The sequence below is a fragment of the Propithecus coquereli genome, unplaced genomic scaffold (assembly GCF_000956105.1).
Source record: "Propithecus coquereli isolate 6110/MARCELLA unplaced genomic scaffold, Pcoq_1.0 Scaffold57, whole genome shotgun sequence".
NCBI classification, from domain to species: domain Eukaryota; kingdom Metazoa; phylum Chordata; class Mammalia; order Primates; family Indriidae; genus Propithecus; species Propithecus coquereli.
In genome coordinates, this window is record NW_012151618.1 from 2,613,430 (window position 1) to 2,631,095 (window position 17,666).

Here is a 17,666-nt window from a genome sequence, read left to right on the forward strand (position 1 = left end):
CACAATAGCTACAAATGTTTCATGGCTACCATATTAGACAGAGAAGGCTCTAAATGAGCCACCAGGGGGAGCTGTTGGGAGACCCATTCTACAGAAAATCTGTTTTAGTTTTTTTTTTTCCCCCATAAAAAGGCATTCCCATGACACGACAACAGGTCTAAATTGGGGCAGTTAAAATAATCCTGTTTATCCTTTGGTACTACCCACATTTGAAATGCACAATAGCTACAAATGTTTCATGGCTACCATATTAGACAATAGGCTCTAAATGAGCCACCAGGGGGAGCTGTTGGGAGACCCATTCTACAGAAAATCTGTTTTAGTTTTTTTTTTCCCCCCATAAAAAGGCATTCCCATGACACGACAACAGGTCTAAATTGGGGCAGTTAAAATAATCCTGTTTATCCTTTTATTCATTTGACAGACAAGAAATGCAGAAAAAGAATTTAAAACCAAACGACCAACATACAAAATAGGCCTTTTCACCTTAAAATATGATGAAGCTATAAAGATTTCTGCCATGTAGAGACGATTTTAGTAAGGTTGTTTATTCCCTACTTTGAATCTAAATTCCTCTCACTGCAATTTAAACAGGTTCTATCTTGTTTTATCCTCAGATGAATCTAAGAGAAGCAGTTGCCCATCACTAATATGATATTGTATTCCTTTAAATCCTTTATGACTCTGGCCCTTCTCCTATCCCAAAGATTTTTCTTTGTCTAGCTGCACAAATTCAACCGTTCTAGAATTTCAGATTGGACTCATTTTCAAAATGTTTTATTGTATTTTTTGTTCTCTTCTAAACCTTTTCCCATATCTATATGCATTCTCCAAACGCAGGAAGAAAAAGCGAATACAGCATTCTAAGAAAGTCCGAATATTGCCAAACACAAAGAGATCCCCGCACAGAGCTCACATGCTATGCTTCTGTTTAAACAGTTCACTCTATTGTTGGAGAACATTTCACTTGTGTCTCACTAAAATACACACACACAAAAAAAATCCTGAAATACAAAGTAACCTTAGATAGGTCTAAATTTTACAGGCTTACTGCTCCTCACTTTTTTCCACACGTAAAATGAGTGATTCAAATCATCTTCCTTAAAACTGATTTTTTCCTTATGAAAACTCATGAAGCATTTTACTATATTAATAATAAGGAGAATGGAGAACTTAAAGCCTCATTAAAATTTCAGGCTCATCAAATTTGCAAATTAAAGATGATTAAGATAAAACAATCTCAACAGCCTAACTCTATGAGGATGAAATGCTAAAAGATAAAAACGTATAATAGGCAATGAAGATATCCAGTACATAACTGGAGAAGATATAACTTAGGAGAAGCACAAATAAAAATAGCTCTAATTAACACTAAATTCAATAATAATAGAGGTATAGTATGTAGGACAAAGGAGGTGATAGTCCTGTCTAATTTAGTTCTCCTCCAACCATAAAGAATGAAGATTGGAAACTGTAGTCATCTAAGGTAAAGGGCAACAGCTAGAAAATAAAGTTGAAACCAGCCTACAAGTAGGAAAACAAGACCCTGGCATTTTATTGCTTCCTGAAGTCAAGGAAGAAACAAAATTATATAAAAAAAATGAAATCTATATATACTATTACCACTACTGAAAGGGTAGCTCTGAAGTTCTCCAAGAAACTGAAAAATATAACAGTCAGTTTACCTTCTGGGAATTAAACTAGTAAACACAGCACTTGATGAATGAGATTTGCTCTTACAGACCCTAAGCATCCGAAACACATAGGTCATCTACTATCTAGCATACAACTTCCACTATATGATGCACACTCTATTATGAAAAGAGAGCCACAAAGACACAGCAAGATGGGAATGCTTGGCTGTTGGCTGGGCTCACTCAATGAGCTTCATTTGCCCCATCTTATCGTACATAACACTATACATGTGATTCAATTTCCTGGCTTATGTTCAGTTCTGAATGTTGAAGTTTCATCATATCTATATAATTATTCTTAAAAAAAATCACCTGTTTCAATTTAAGAATATGAAAAACGGGGTTTGGAAACCTAAAAACAATTGAATAAATATGAAAAGAAAAAAAAAAACCCAATACATATCAGCTTTGACCAAAGGAGATGGTACCCTGATGGGCTGGAAGAGCTGACCACGTTCAACTCTCAGAGCTCAGTAAATGAATACCCTCTGGCTCTGACTTCATGCCCATCAAGGAACTCTCTGTCATAATTGTTCCTCCTGCCCCACCGCAGATTTGCTACAGTGAGGACGTGCTCAGCAATGGCCCAATTACATTTATCATTGTAAGTTAAATAATTCTAGTTTATATGTTCATTGTTTAGGTGTTTGGTTAGCGTGACTCAGTTCTCAAAAGGTTGACATATCCTAGACTAACTAATAAAATCTAAATTAGGTCTCCAAATCTAAAATGCTAAAGATTATATGCTGGCACCTGCCCCCAAATCTGCTGCTTCAAGGCATGGCTTGAGCAACCAATTGGTCTTTCTTGATGATGACACATTCTTTTGTCTAACTATATATGTACACATGAGATAAAATACGGTCTTATTTAAAGTCCTTATTAATGATATTTTGCCAGTCTTCATAATACCATTAAAATAATGGAAAGTGTTAACAATGTGCGATTAAAAATCAGCTAAACTTTGACTTAGAAATCCCACTTCCAAAAATCTAACTTTTAAATAATCCTGGTGAAAAAAAGCTTTAGGTTCATAGACGTGTTATTCATAAAAGTGAAACATAAAGAACAACTCATCTATCAAGCCATAGGAAAATAATTTGCATTAGCAATAGTAGAAACACAATATAGAGCATAATATAGTCTTTGAAAAATAAAAGTTATACATATTAGATAAAATGAAGATATGTTTACATGAAAATATACGTTAGATATATATTAGATATATGTTGTTATGTGTTAACTGAAGCTTGAAATCCTAAAGAGTAATCCTACAGATGCTGAGTATATGAAAAGAAATTGTCCATACAATGATCTAGTTTTTCTGATGCCTTTTGTTTATTTGTAATAAGCATTTTTAAAAGAAGTCAAACACTGTCAACTGAAAAATAAAAATAGATCCAAACTATAGAATATAGTTTTTTCCAATTCTCATGGAAAACCACCTAGCATTCAAGAGTTAATATAAAATTGACTCAATTTTGGTAAGCCAGAACCTATCTTGTCAAAAATAATGCCATAACAAGTATAATGTCATTCAGAAAGTTATCCTGATTCACCTAAGATCACGAAGTAGATGCAGTTGTCTCTGAGTTCTTGTTTTTGTGCTGATACTTAAGTGCCACATATTAGTGAAGGCAGATCCCTTCTTATTTGGTTGATAACATTCTTTGTGAACAGCAGCTTGATTTGAACTTACCTTACATGAAGACTCCACCTGCAGACCAGGGCAAGGTATTGGCCCAAGCTGGTAGGAGCTGGAAGATCTCTGTTCTACACTTTTGTGCTTATGTGTCTCTGAGGCAACTGGAAGTACAGATTCAGGCTTTAGAAGCTGTGAATCATCACAACAATTAAGAATAATTCGAGCTCTTTCTCCTGTCTCATGTCTTTCTAAAGTGCCTGGAAAACAAGATTAGAAATAAAAATTTCAGCAAAATATTTACTCCAACAGAATAAAAACAAAACACGAACAGAACGAACCACAATTCTTTAAGTTACCATGCCTTACTATCTTCTTGCAACTAAAAAATAGTCTGTAAGCTTTTCCTCAATTATTGAAAACACCCTCAACATAGAGGCTGAAATTATGGATTTGAAAGGCTCATCTTCCTCTTTGTGCTTTTTCATCCACTGAAATCAACAGGGCATTCGATAGTCTTTAACAGTAAAATCTCTTACTTATTATACAGTATACATGTGATCAATAACACGCAACTATGGAATATTTTAGTGCTGTCCCCTAGTGTTCCAACTCACAAACAACAGAGAATCCACAGTGTTTTGCTTGGGTGCCCAGGCTTAAAATGTTTTTATCAGTAATATATAATTTAAACGAATGGGGCAAGTAAGAACACGGATACTTTGTGTACTACTTCCCTCGCCCAAGTCCCCCCACAGGCTTTTTCTGTTGTTGTCGTTTTATTGTTGGTTTTGTTGCAGTTATATCCTTTGGCTTTTATTTCTTGTGTTATTAGAAGATGAAAAAAATCCTTTGCCTAGTTTCAGAATTTAGGAGTGCCGGCAAGTTCAATTTAAAGTTAAAAAGAGCAAGAGGATCAGAAAGCAATTCACAAACAGTTAAGTGTTTTAATAAAATACAACGCCACACGCTCTGTGAAATCTCAATAAATATGAATTAATCATGACCTTTGTCTCTTATAGCAGTTATGAGTTCATTTGCATTATTTATACTGTATTAAATATATGACTTATATCCTATTGAATAAAGAACGCTAAGCAAAATTAGCTTGACAAACAATACCTAAATACAGATTTAATTTCATAGTATTCTTTTCCTACCAATGACAAAGAAGTAGTTGTACAAATTTTTGTTAGGAAGTAGAAAGATAATTCTTATTAATAAAATATCTATTTAAAATAATCACAATAAGAAAACAGAAATAATAACTATAGACCACTATGTCTTTAGATAAGTAGATAGATATATTTGAGGATAACGGCCATTCTATCCCTTCTCATTTCTCCTCCTCCCTTCTATATCCTTCTTTTATGGCAACTAAACTACCAAATGTTGGTACTTTGAATTCCAAACCAGTTAACAGCTGCTATGCTAACATAGCAGGTAGAACTTTAGTCTGAGTCCCTTAACAGCGATATCATTTCATTATAAAATTTCTAAATTCATAAATAAACATCTTTAACATATAAAACTTATAAACACGTTATTCTTCTAAGCTTTCCTTTTCCAACAAGATTGATATACCTTTAACAAATGAAGCTGGCAGCAACACCAAGAAAACCCTTTCTTTCAAGACTGACTGTAAGAAAAGTTTAGCAAACCAAAGATAACAGTCATTACTACTTCCTGAAAATGACTGCATTCAAGAACTTGTAACTGTGTCACCTGGTCAAACTCGCTGTCTTTCTGAGAAATCTCTCTTTGAATATGATATGACCACAGATATTTTCTTCTCACTGGTTTTCTGTGGCTCCTCAAACTACGATATTTTAAAAACATTTTAAGAATACTTGGGAAAGAATCGATTGTACTTTAATACATGTGGTATGTGCCTCATAGTATATATTTTATATATCCATATTGTTTTATTCTATACCTAAGGTCTTATACAAACACAACTATTTCTTATATTTCTTGTATTTTTTTAGTGATGAAAATAATTTACCCACAAACTTAGGTAGTTGTAATCTATTTTCTTCCATGCACAGATAACTAATCTGCCTGACCACCTACTATGTGCCATTCATTGTGCCAGATGACGACAATGCATAGTAAACAAGAATGACTCAGTCCAGCTCCCCCTGGAGCCTCCTTAAAATCTAATGGTAGTGCAAAGGGAAAAAACATGTGAAAGTTAATTAGCTACAATATTTAAAATAACACCTAAACCATTTCCACCCAAAACTAAAAATCTCCCATTCTAACAAAATGTGTGACACTTGGTTTTGTGAACAATAGTTTCTATCACGATCAATTATAAAACATTCGAAAAACAATAGATAATTATTTTGTTGCAAAGAACTGGCTGAAGCACACACGTGACATAAGGAGTGGTTAGAGCCAATCAATTTCTGTAAAAGTTATTATAGAAAGATAAGTAAACTACATATTTGAAACAATAGGTTGATTTTGTAATAAGATCAGGACAAAAGCTTTTGAAAGCCCTTGGCCAAAACTCTGACAGCAGATCGGGAGAGATTCTCATGTGAGTTAGTTACTCATTTACTGCCTCTTAGTTTCAAATTCACCCTTCACTGCCTGCTGTGTGAAAATGGATATGGGCTCCATAAATATTTTTTACTTTATCAGCTGGTGAAATGTTAACCTTTGTGGACAGAGAGTACAGGGAAGTCCTAGTAGAAGAAAGAGTTTTTTTCTTTTTGGTTCTGGTGTGATTTCCTGCAATAGCGTGAGTAGTTTCCCCAGCACCAGGCTCCTGCAGTGCATGGTGGCCAGCAGCACCCAGCACCCAGCACCCAGCACCCAGCACCTAGCACCCAGAGCCCAGAAGCCTCTGTTGGCACACTCTTTTTGATCAGTTTTGTATCAGAGTGCCCCCAGAGAGATACTTCCCTGCAGACAGCTTCCCTGGTGCCCTTGAGGGCATATTTCTGGAAAGTTCCTCTAGCACCGCACCATAGCAGCTCCTCTGCCATCCAGTAACTATAAGTGTACCCTCTCCAGCAAGGACAGAAACTTAGCCCGGGGTTGGGGGTGCTCTTCCTCTGTCAAGCTTTCTCAGTTCTAGGAGTGGGAATGTCCTTTATATCTGCTTATTCCTATCTTCTTTAGAGTTCTCTTTACTTCTTACTAGCCAATCCCTCATAAGCAAATTCTTTGTGAGAGTTAACAATTCTTTAATGTTAAATTTTCTCTGTTCAAATTGCTGTGTCATTTCTCTCTCCTGATTAGATCCTGTTTAATACACCATGATAAGTCACTTCTGACACAGAATGTTTCTTTAAATATATCCCCAAAGTTATGGCATTTATACCACTTCAGGGATACTGTTAAATTGTTAGAGGGAATCTACAGTAAAAACAGTAAGCAAAGAAGGAGGGCATGACTGCAAGGAAGATTTCCAGCAAGGGGTGCCTTTGCAACACTAGTAAACTGCCTTGGGCAAGAAACAGAATAGTCACTGTTTCCTGACATTAAAGAAGTGTAAGAAACTGAAGGTGCACAAAATTGCTTAAATTCAACTTCCAATTTCAGGTGAACTTTTGCTTTCCAAAGGGAACTCAATGATAATTAGAATTTTTTTTTTCATTATACTACATAAAGAAAATGAGGTAACTCACATTTACTCTTCATTTCAATCAATCTGAACATGACAAGGAAAGATAAAAAGGCATATGTGAGTTCAGTGTTATTGAAAGTGACAATACCATCTCTTCTTTCAAAGTGGATATGCAAAAAAAAAACAAACCCACATAATCTATTCTAAGTAAAATGTTTATTGTATGAAATGCTCTCCAATAAATATTTTGTATTATTTCTATTATTTATTTTATTAATATGAATTTTGATACGATTTGTTTTAATCCTAAACTATATAACAGTGCATTAAAGCATAAAGCCAATCATAAGAAAAGAAAGCTTAGAACAATTAACATCCTGATAGAAAGGGAAGGAAAGATCAATTTTCACTGGTCCCAAGTTACCTATTTTCTACCAAGTCAGTGCACAGAAACATACAGAGCAGCCAAGATGCTCTTTGCAGATCCCTAGACCCATCCTGACAACATTTTCACTTGTATATCCTGCTTTTACCGTCAACTCAACACACCCCACAGCATACCTAATTAAATATTTTTAAAACCAGAGCTTTCTCTATGGCCCCGTGTCTAGCCGATGTCCTCCCTATCTGTCTGGGCTTACAGGAAGGGCACCTCACTGCACGGAGGTTGGGGCAGCCTCCGGCACTAGGCTGCCCTGCGCTCAAATCCTCGTTGTACTTTTAATGGTCATGTGGCCTTCCGCAAGTTATTTTACATCTTTGTGTCTCAGTTTCCCCATCTGTACAATGGGGATAACAATAATTCCTACCTCACAGGGTTACTGTGAGGATTAAATTGAGTAGATATTTGAAAGTGCTTAGAGGTTCTGGCACACGGTGAGCGCTGTGCTATATGACAACCCCCTTTGCCACACGACGGAGGTTCTCACTCAGCCCCTTGTGAGCTGACGAAGAAACTTTCTCGGCCCTCTGGCTTTGGAATCTGCCTGACACTCGGGCCCAAGGTCACTGGACATATGGCCAGCTTGTGCCCCAATGGCCTTCCACCTGATACTTGAACCTCCTCATAGGCTAGGTTATAATCAAAATCAGAGTAGGATTACATATTTGACTTATTTTTTAATCTTCCTCAGTACAACGGAGTGGGGTCTGGCATAAATCACAGGCTACATAATACTTCTTAATGGATTATATGGCATCAGCAACCTGGCTAATGATTTTTTTTTTCCATGTGGCTACACTTGGGATTAAATCCAAACTCCCTGACCTACAAGTCATATTCTTACCCCTGCTTTCTCCCATGTCATCCTCCCCTTGCTCACAAGTTAGATTTTCTTTTTCTTTCCTTGCAAACAAACAAATCCTTTCCTGTTAGCTCCATCTCATCCTTTAGGTATTAGCTTAAAATCTCACCTCCTCAGAGAGGCCTTCTAAAACAGATTCCTCTCCTATCTTGCGTTGTTTTCTATTTCAGCTTCTTTACTTCACAGCACTTACAACATTCGTAATTGGTGTATTTTATTTGCTTGCTTAGATTTGGGGCTGAGTCCTCACTAGATGCTAAACTCTTCTTGGCAAGCATGCATTCTGTGAGATTGGTACAAAACAGGTCTCCATAAATATTCACTGAATGAATAATTACATTTTACCCTTTCCCTGTAGGCACGGAAAAGAGGTAGCTAGAAAGCATCAGAGCATACCAAGGTCTCAGTATGACAGGAATTAACACTAAACTGTACTCATTATAAACTTAGATCCTGGAGCACAGGAGAGGCCAACACTGGGAAAAATGACATTCATATGTCTGATGCCTGCCCCAGCTCTCAGCCATGTTGCCAGGCCATTTCCGATGGCCCAAGATTTTGGAATTGGAGACAGCAAGTCAGTCTGTAAATGTGACATCCTAACTTTACCTATGGACTAGCCATTTCTTGCCTCATGAACTGAGGAGCAAAAGATGCTAGTCTAAAGAGAGAAAAAATAAGAAAATGTGCAGAGAGAGGCAGAAATGGAGAGGGAAGAAGAGGAAAGTAAAAAGGAGAGAGTGAATCAGGGAAGGAGGAAGGGTAAGAGAGAGAAAGAGACATTGCAACTTTCTAGTTTAGTTTCTATTTCCTTCCTAAGGAATAGTGTCCCTGAAGTGTCTGCAATACAGCCTTGAATCCCTACCATAAATACCTCTTGCTGATAAAACCGACTTTACTTGGCTTCTACTGCTTGCTACCCAATAGGGGCCCTAATAAAGACAGGGCAAAGATGTTTCCATTGTGGTAAAGGCCAAGTTTGAGGACACCCAAACAGATAGAGAGCACGTAGAGTTCCAGGCAGAGATCAGAGCGGAGAGAAGGCTTAGGCTTTATCAGCAGATAGGTGAGGATTAAGTTCCAGTGAAAGAATGCCCTCTCCAAGAGAATTTGGAGTATGATGTTTCAGGAGATCAGCATAGACCCTTTAACAGTTTCTACACACGAACAGGAAAGGAAAGGAGAAAGATTTAGAAACTGCTATAAATCAGTATGATGTTAAAATACAGCCATATTGTAGATGCATTAGGATTGTCAATATTTATAGGCACCTACAGTTATTTTTTTTTTTTTAACAGAGCAAATGGTCATTTTGTGATGTACCTGTTATGAGATCTGATTTTGAAGTACCAGGCTATCTTAAAGCAAGATATGTGTATCACAAAGGATGCTGCCTTCAATTGTGGTAGAAGAGCCAGGCAGAGAGAGCACACTTACACAAATATGCCTTAAAGATGTAACAGAACTAAATACCTACAGAAAGAGAAAAAGGCTGTTCCCTTCCAAACAGCCAGCAGTTGTTTCCTTGATTTGATTTTCCTGTGATTTGCCCATATTTTTAATATTTGCTATCTTAGCATCAAACTTTTTTCCAACTCCCAGTGATTTTTGTTTTCCAAAATCAACAAAGATATCATAGCTTGCTATCAATTAACAAATAGCTTTAAATTACATGTTTAAAACCCTGAGCCAGACAAACTTCCTCCTACAAATTAACAACTAGGTCCACTACGTCTATGAATAAAGGAATAGCTACTATCCTCAAAGGAAAAGAAATGATTAAAAAAGAAATCACTGTCTCCATCTGCAAATGATCAAGAGTAAATTAAGACTCAAAAACATCACCCAGATGGATTAACATTTTACCATGTTGCACAGAAACATTTTATTTACTTGAAAATTATACATAAATAAATTTGAGACAGTAATTGACTTACTATAACTCATGGTGCTTTTCCTCAGAACATTGTATAAATAGCATTACTACAGGAACATAAAATTCTCCCAGCCCACCAAAAGTGCATACATTATAAACCAACAAATTGTAACAATTTTTTTGACAAAAAGGGAAATATTTTAAGTTAAATAGTCTGCTTATTATTGGATTATGGGAAAAAAGAGAATTTGCTAAATAATTTACATTAAGTGATTAGTGATGAATATATATTATATTTAAATGAACAAAGCTTAAGAGCAAGAACATGAGAGTGGCTACATTCCAGAGTTAGGTCTCTTCCATATCAGTTCAGGCAGGCTTTTTCTAATTGAACCCACAGTAATTAAGCTATTGGGCAGTAATTAAGATCATAGTTATATTTCAAAGTGACTTTCTCTAAAACAGAATAAGTTAAAAAAAAAAAAATATGGCCTCATTACCAAACTTGATAGTCAAATTCATAAAATCAGGTTTCAACAAAATAGCTGACTGACAGTTATAATCTAATTCCACATACCAAGGAATTTGACCATTGGGTCTGTGGTAAGATGGATCATTTATCTTCAGTTACTCACAAAGTTCATTGTCACGCTCAAAGAAGTGTATGGAGATCAACCTAGTGGCCCCTTCCCAACAAAACCACATCACAGTTACTGCACCTTACTCCAGAAAATGTGTAAGTGATGGAGGTTCTGACCCAGGACAGGGGCCCTGGAGGTATCAATCTTAGCAAACTAGAAAATAATGAATAGGTAGGGAAATGGAATGAATCTAAAAATATTAAGTTAGGCAGAAAGGCACTTGTCTTCACTCCTAAGTATATCTGAATATAATAAATTCGGCTGTAAAATACATTGTCAAAGACTTGGCTCATTTTGTACTATTTAAAGGCCCTAATATGATAACAAACTCAGATTGGCTTCACATCACCCTTTGATACCTTAAAGGTATATAGAATATATTTTTTAAAAGTCCCTGACCACCACGACCTTAACCCCAGCTCTGCCACAGCCTCCAGCACAGTCAGAGCAACACTGGGAGTTATCAGCTGGGCCACATTCAACCCTCACGTCTAATTCTGACCACTGACCTCCAGAAAAACAGAGTAAAGGGGTGGGGGTGGGGGTCGAAAGAAAAAAAAAGACTGAAACACATGGAGGTTTAAAGTTGCTGGAATATATAAGGATTACACATAATGCATTAATTTTAAACAAATTTTAAACTAGAGGTTTCTCAATAAGTCATTTATTTATTAAATACTCCCTCTTAAACATGTCCTAACAACATAGAATCTACTAGGACTAAATTTTAATTTTTAACCCCACTCTAGAACTAAATACAATTTAGAACCAATTTAAGAATTAAGGTGGATGTTTATAGAAAAGTGTTTCTATAGTATGATATAAAGCATGCAGTTAATTAATTTTATATACAAATCATTAAAATGGTACTGCTTCTAAGTATTGTAAAATGTCATTCATGCTGCATTGTTTGAATTTTTATACCAGGCATGCTTGTTTTTTTTTAATTTTAAAACATTTCAAAAGTAGATATTATCCCTCATACTCTTAATTAAAGGTTAAGTTACTTATTGGATATGACATCCTTGAAGAGATTTGAGTCTGTCATTTATTCCTTTCTAGTGTCAATTGATTTAATTAGGTCAATATCTTGCCAAGTTGATCTGCAATTTTTCCTAGAAAGATGAAAATCATTGAGAAAGGAAAAATTGGGGTATGGTCTCCTGAAAAAGGTGCTGGGTGAGGGGTGAAGCCATATGGATGGTCTTTTATATTTAGGTATTCTGGAGGGAAAGGATATAGTGGAGATGGGAGGACAAAAGCATGTTAACTGCAATCAGTTTTCCCTTGGGATATGGCAGTAGTTTGCCTTAGGCAAATAATGGTTGACCAAAGCTCCAGCAGGCATATCAGGGCTTGTTGTGAAAGCACCAAGACTCAGCGTACCTGGCTCCCCAACACCACCTGCAAAATTCAGTACCATATTTCTGCACCCAGTGACCCCAAAAGGCTCTCCCATCTCTTCACTCTTCCATGGACTCACTCACCGATGAGGACTTCCAGAAACTGCCCTACCTGACCACCACTGTAATAGGCTGAATTCTACGGATAATCCCCAATGGCCCTCATTCTTATGATTCTTTCCCCTGTGAATATGATGGGATAGCACTCCGGGGATTGTTATCTTACATAGCGAAAAGGACTCTGCAGACATAATTAAGGTTTCTACTCAGCTGATCTTAAAATAGGAGACTATTCAAGTAGGCCAGGCCTAATTGAGCGAGCCCATTGCAAGCAGTGTTCTCTCCAACTACTGGAAGAAGAGGAAGGAGGGGAAGTCAGGGAGATTTAAAGCATAAGAAGGATTGGATGTGCTTTGCTGGCTTTGAAGAGGGAAGAGGCCATGGATAAGGATCTGAGAGCGGCCTCTAGGAGCTGAAAGCAACACCTGGCCATAGCCAGCAAGGGACTCAGACCCACAACTGTAAGAAACTAAATTCTGCCAAGGACCTAAATGAGTTTGGAGCTAAATTCTTCCCCAGAGCCTGCAGATAAGAGCCCCATTGGCTGACACTTGTATTTTGCCTTGTAAGGCCCTAAGCAGAGAACCTAGTTGAACTTGCCCCGACTTCTAATTGACAGAACCACAAGACAATAAATGACTGTTGTTTTAAGTTGTTAAATTTGTGGTAATTTATTGCATAGCAATAGAAAAGTAATACAACCGGGACTTGTGGCAGTATTTTTACTCTGGACCACAGATTCAGACCTCAAATGTTTTATTCTTTTTCCACTATTTTATATGTGAAAGTCTTGTATTTTAAATAAAATAAATAACCAAATGCATAAGAGCATAAAAACAACTAATTGTGAAAGCTAGTTATTAATAGACATTTCATACTTTTTGATAACTCCTTCTCCCACTCTTACAGTGAGTATTATAAGCCATGCAGATATTCACTAAATAGCTGGTGATTGAACAATCATATCCCACATCAAAAAATTCCTTTTAAAGTACTCCATTTCCAAAGGAATCATATGTAAGAGATAAACTATTGCTTTATATTTCTCCTATGTAGTTATCATTATCAAAATTGCCACTATCTACCACCAATTAAGTACTTTTAAGTGCCATGTAATTCTTAAAACAATCCAGTAAACTACAAAAAAACCCAAGGCTCAGGAAGAATAAGGAACAGGTTATCTGTGTGTCCTGTGGCTGGGAGGGTGGTGAGGGAAGGTATTTTGATTAAAAAGCTAGAAAAGGGTCATAATGCTCTGTGGTAAAGTTACATTTCCATCACAAACCAGGGAGACTGGCATGTTCACGGCTGGGTTTGAGGTAGGTCATGTTTGGATGGCAACATGGAGAAGGGATTTGAGGAAATAAGTTGACCGGCAAGGTAATTAGGAAATTTTTCAACAGTTCACATAAAAGATGGTGAAGATCCCAATCCATCTGGCTCTGAAGCATTTTACTTTTAAATGTTTTTGGCACCTCTAAAATACATAATTCTATATTTTCCTGGAGACTTACCAAATAAATGAAGCAAGAGTTTATCTTTCAAATGATCCAAGTTCATCACTAGACATTATTGATAGCATTGGGGAAATAAACAGTATTTTCCTCTAGAATTACTGTACTTTCATGAAATGGTTACATAGGTTTGCCCAGTGGGCTCTTAATTCTATAGAACCACTTCCTTTTTCTTCTTCTTCGCCTAGTGCATTCTATCGTATCCTTTCTCACTACTGTCATCATTTCTGTGGTTTATAATCTCCACTGCTACTTTCTCCAGGTGGTTTGTACGTAGTTGCGTACACTCTATGTATATCATGGAAGGAGTCTCGCAGTACATAGATAGGTTTTCTGGCATCAGCCATTGTCCTACCCAGTGCTGAATTAAAGAACAATCTGCTCTTCCTCCCTTTCCTGGTCCCCTGTCTGGTAAAGGTCCCAGCATGTGCTGATCCTATGTCACAGTATGCCACACTCTACCTCTCAGGATGTGTAGAAGGTGGTTAAAAGCACTTGTGTTGACTTCTGGGTACATATCCAAAATAACTAAAAGCACGGGTATGAAAAGATATTTATACACTCATGTTCATAGCTACATTATTCACAATAGCCAAAAGGTGAAACAACCCAGTTTCCATCAAGGGATGAATGAATAAACAAAATGTGGTATATACCTGAAATGGGATATTATTCAGCCTTAAAAAGGAGGGAAATTCTGACACATACTACAAAATGGATGAACCTTGAAGACATTATGCTAAGTGAAATAAGCCAATCACGAAAGAAAAAAATACTGTATGATTCCACTTATGTGAGATACCCAGAGTAGTTAAATTCATAGAGACAGAAAATAGAATGGTAGTTTCCAGGGGCTGGGGGAGGGAGGAATGGGGAGTTACTGTTTTGTGTTTGGGGTTTTTTTTTTTGACACACGGTCTCATTCTTTTGCCCAGGCTAGAGTGCAGAAGCATCATCATAGCTCACGGCAACCCTCCAGTGCCTGGGCCCAAGCTATCCTCCTGCCTCCGCCTCCCAAGCATCTGGGACTATAGGTGTGCGCCACCTTGCCCAGTTACTTTATTTTTATTTTTATTTTTGTAGAGATGGGGTCTCACTATGTTGCTCAGGCTGGTCTTAAACTCCTGGCCTCAAGCAATCCTCCAACCTCAGCCTCCCAAAGTGCTAGGATTATAGACATGAGCCACCGAGCCCAGCCAGGAGTTACTGTTTAATGTATACGGAGTTTCATTTTGAGAAGATGAACAAGGTCTGGAAACAGACAGGTGATGGCTGTACAACAATGTGAATGTGCTTAATGCCAACAAACTGTGCACTTAAAAATGGTTAAAATGGTAAATTTTATGTTATATAAAGATCCCACATTTTTGTTTATATTTTACCACAATCACAATAATTAAAAAAAAATCTGTGTTAATAAGGTAGCCCAAGGAAAATATAAAGAAAAAGAGAAATACACTTAGAAGAAATTCAAGAAACAGCACAAACAGAGCATGCAGAAGTAGGGCAATCTGAGAAAGAGGGGCCACTGGCAGTGAGAAGGCAGTATCACGTAAGGCTGATGGGGGGAGGGAGAAAAAAGCAGAACATTGATGGCAGAGTGATTGCTGCCAAGTCAAATACCTGAGACCCAGAAAATTGCAACTGAACTTAGTGGTGAGGAAACCTCAGGAAGAACAGTTCCATCGGAACAGTTTTGGCAGAAGCCAGACTCGCTGTGTTAAATGCATGGGAGGCAAGAAAATACAGACACAGACTACAGATGGCATTTTGCAGAAAACCGTTAATTATTTTGGGGAGAATAACAGAGAAAAATAATAAGAGCCCACAATCCCTTATCCACAACATTTGGGACCAGTGAGTTTTAGAATTAAAGATTTTTCAGATTTTGGAGAGATAATATAATGCACATTTTATAACACCTACAGCAGGGTCTAGGAGAGTAGACAGTAATCAAACATGTTATAATATATACCTCCAGCAAAACAAAAAAGAAAAAAAAAGAATATTTACACTTAATGGAATAAATAACCTAATGTGAGTTAAGGTTTGTTTTTGTTGCTTTACCACAAATTAATAAGAACTTTTATTTTCAGATATTTTTAGATTTGTAAATTTTGGCTAAGAGAATGTGGGCCTATATTTAAAAATATTAATAATTCACAGCTAGGTGACCAGAGCTAACCAAAGAGATATTCTCTAAGACAAGACGAATTAGCAGGATGCTCAGTTCTCTATAATATAGGATATTAGATCAGGCATCTAACTTCTCCTTATACAGGTATGCTTAGCCACACAATTCCAACCCCCGGTTTGGTTGATTGTTTTGTTTATGACATCTATGATTAGATCTCAATGTACTAAAGATCCTTTTAAATCCAGTGTTTAAAACAAGCACAACTTCCTTTACAAAATCATTGATGGGGGATAGCTTTGCTCACAGACCCATCTTGGGAAAACTATCACAGTTGGAAGAAATAGAGATAAGAACTTTCTTTTTTAAATGACAGACATATAACAAGGAACACATACTGTGATTTCCAAACTTGACTTATGGTTGATGCTTCTGGAGGTAAGAAAAACGTGGTGACCACAGAAAGTTAATCTGCAGTGTAAATCATGAGTTAAAAGTAAATTGTTTTATACAATCTTTTTATTCTAGTTCTCTTCTTGGAACCTCAACCCCATGAATGTTCTCAATTTTGATCTATCAGCATCAGTATAATTCATTCACTAAACTGACAAAAACATCTTACTATCTGCTCAAATAATGAACTATAAGATGACTCCCGTCAGTGGAGTTTTGCTTACTCCGATGCTTCCAAGTGGCTGGAGCAGGTCCTTTGGCTTCTCAGCATGTGAGCCTATGTGGAATGGAATCTGCTTCCCTTAAATGTGAAAAGAACTAGGGAACAGGGTGGGCCAATCTATGCCGGGGATTTATTGACAAGGCTGAGATCAGCAACTAACGTTATTTGCAGCACACAAGATAAAATCTGACAATATTCCCACAGTCAAATTCTCTGCTCACCACTCCCAAGCCAAGGACTTGACCTTTGGATTTGTTTTCATCTGGTTTATTCTTTGAAACACAAAGGACCAGTCCCATCAAATCCTAACAAGTAAGTTAATGGTAGAAGTTGGATATTATTGATACAGTCAGATGAGTCAAGTGCATCCAATATCCTTTATCTCTCAGCCAAATCAGAGAACCTACTTTCCCAAAGAATAACAATCATTACAGTCCACTGACTCTTCCTTTTCCAATCGTTTCTGTGGCAGCTGGCTACTCGGAAGTTGCTAGGGAATTGAAAGGAGGCAGAGTGGGGAGGGCAGATGGCTCCTTTGGGTTTATTTCCACTAAACGTTGCAGCTGTGAAACCCGCTAACGTTCCATGTGTCTATATAAAATGCTTGCAGAAAGGGCCTAACCAAGGGGGGAGCCATAGAGCAGCCATCCTGATGTGTTCTTTCTACTGCTATAGAATACGTCCTCATAAACATTAAATGCAGACACGGAACAAACTATCCAGTCAGAACTCAATCCAAAAGTGTAATCAGACCACAGGAATTGCTAAAACTGATTACAAGCAGTATTTTCTTTACTAAAGGAAAACCCAGGAAGATAGCAACTGCCAAAGGAAACAATCAAGGCAGTGAAGGGTAGGACTTAATTGGTGAAGGTAATTTTAAAAGCAGACAATATTTATTTTTATCATTAGAAAGAGATTGTATCGATTTTCCTATTTGTTTCAGAGCATACAAAATGTTCTAAAGACATCCTGTAAATACCACAATAATATGTCTAATGTATATTAAGATGCCAGGAGAATCAAAAAAAAGGTGGAGTTGAATAATACTTCAATTAAAATGCACACACACACAAATATCTGTGTATGTGTTTTACTAGGAATAGTTAATCATATAATGTAGAATTTTAAAAAGAAGTCAC

The 17,666-nt window shown here is 37.0% G+C and overlaps 1 protein-coding gene across 1 annotated transcript in view; it reads right to left on the reverse strand.

Moving 5' to 3' along the window:
- The window catches only part of WDR72 (WD repeat domain 72), a 266,498-nt gene that overhangs the window by 192,561 nt on the left and 56,271 nt on the right, over positions 1-17,666 (reverse strand). Inside the window, 1 exon segment of the mRNA XM_012658023.1 lies at positions 3,394-3,596. Coding sequence (XP_012513477.1) covers positions 3,394-3,596 — 203 coding nt within the window.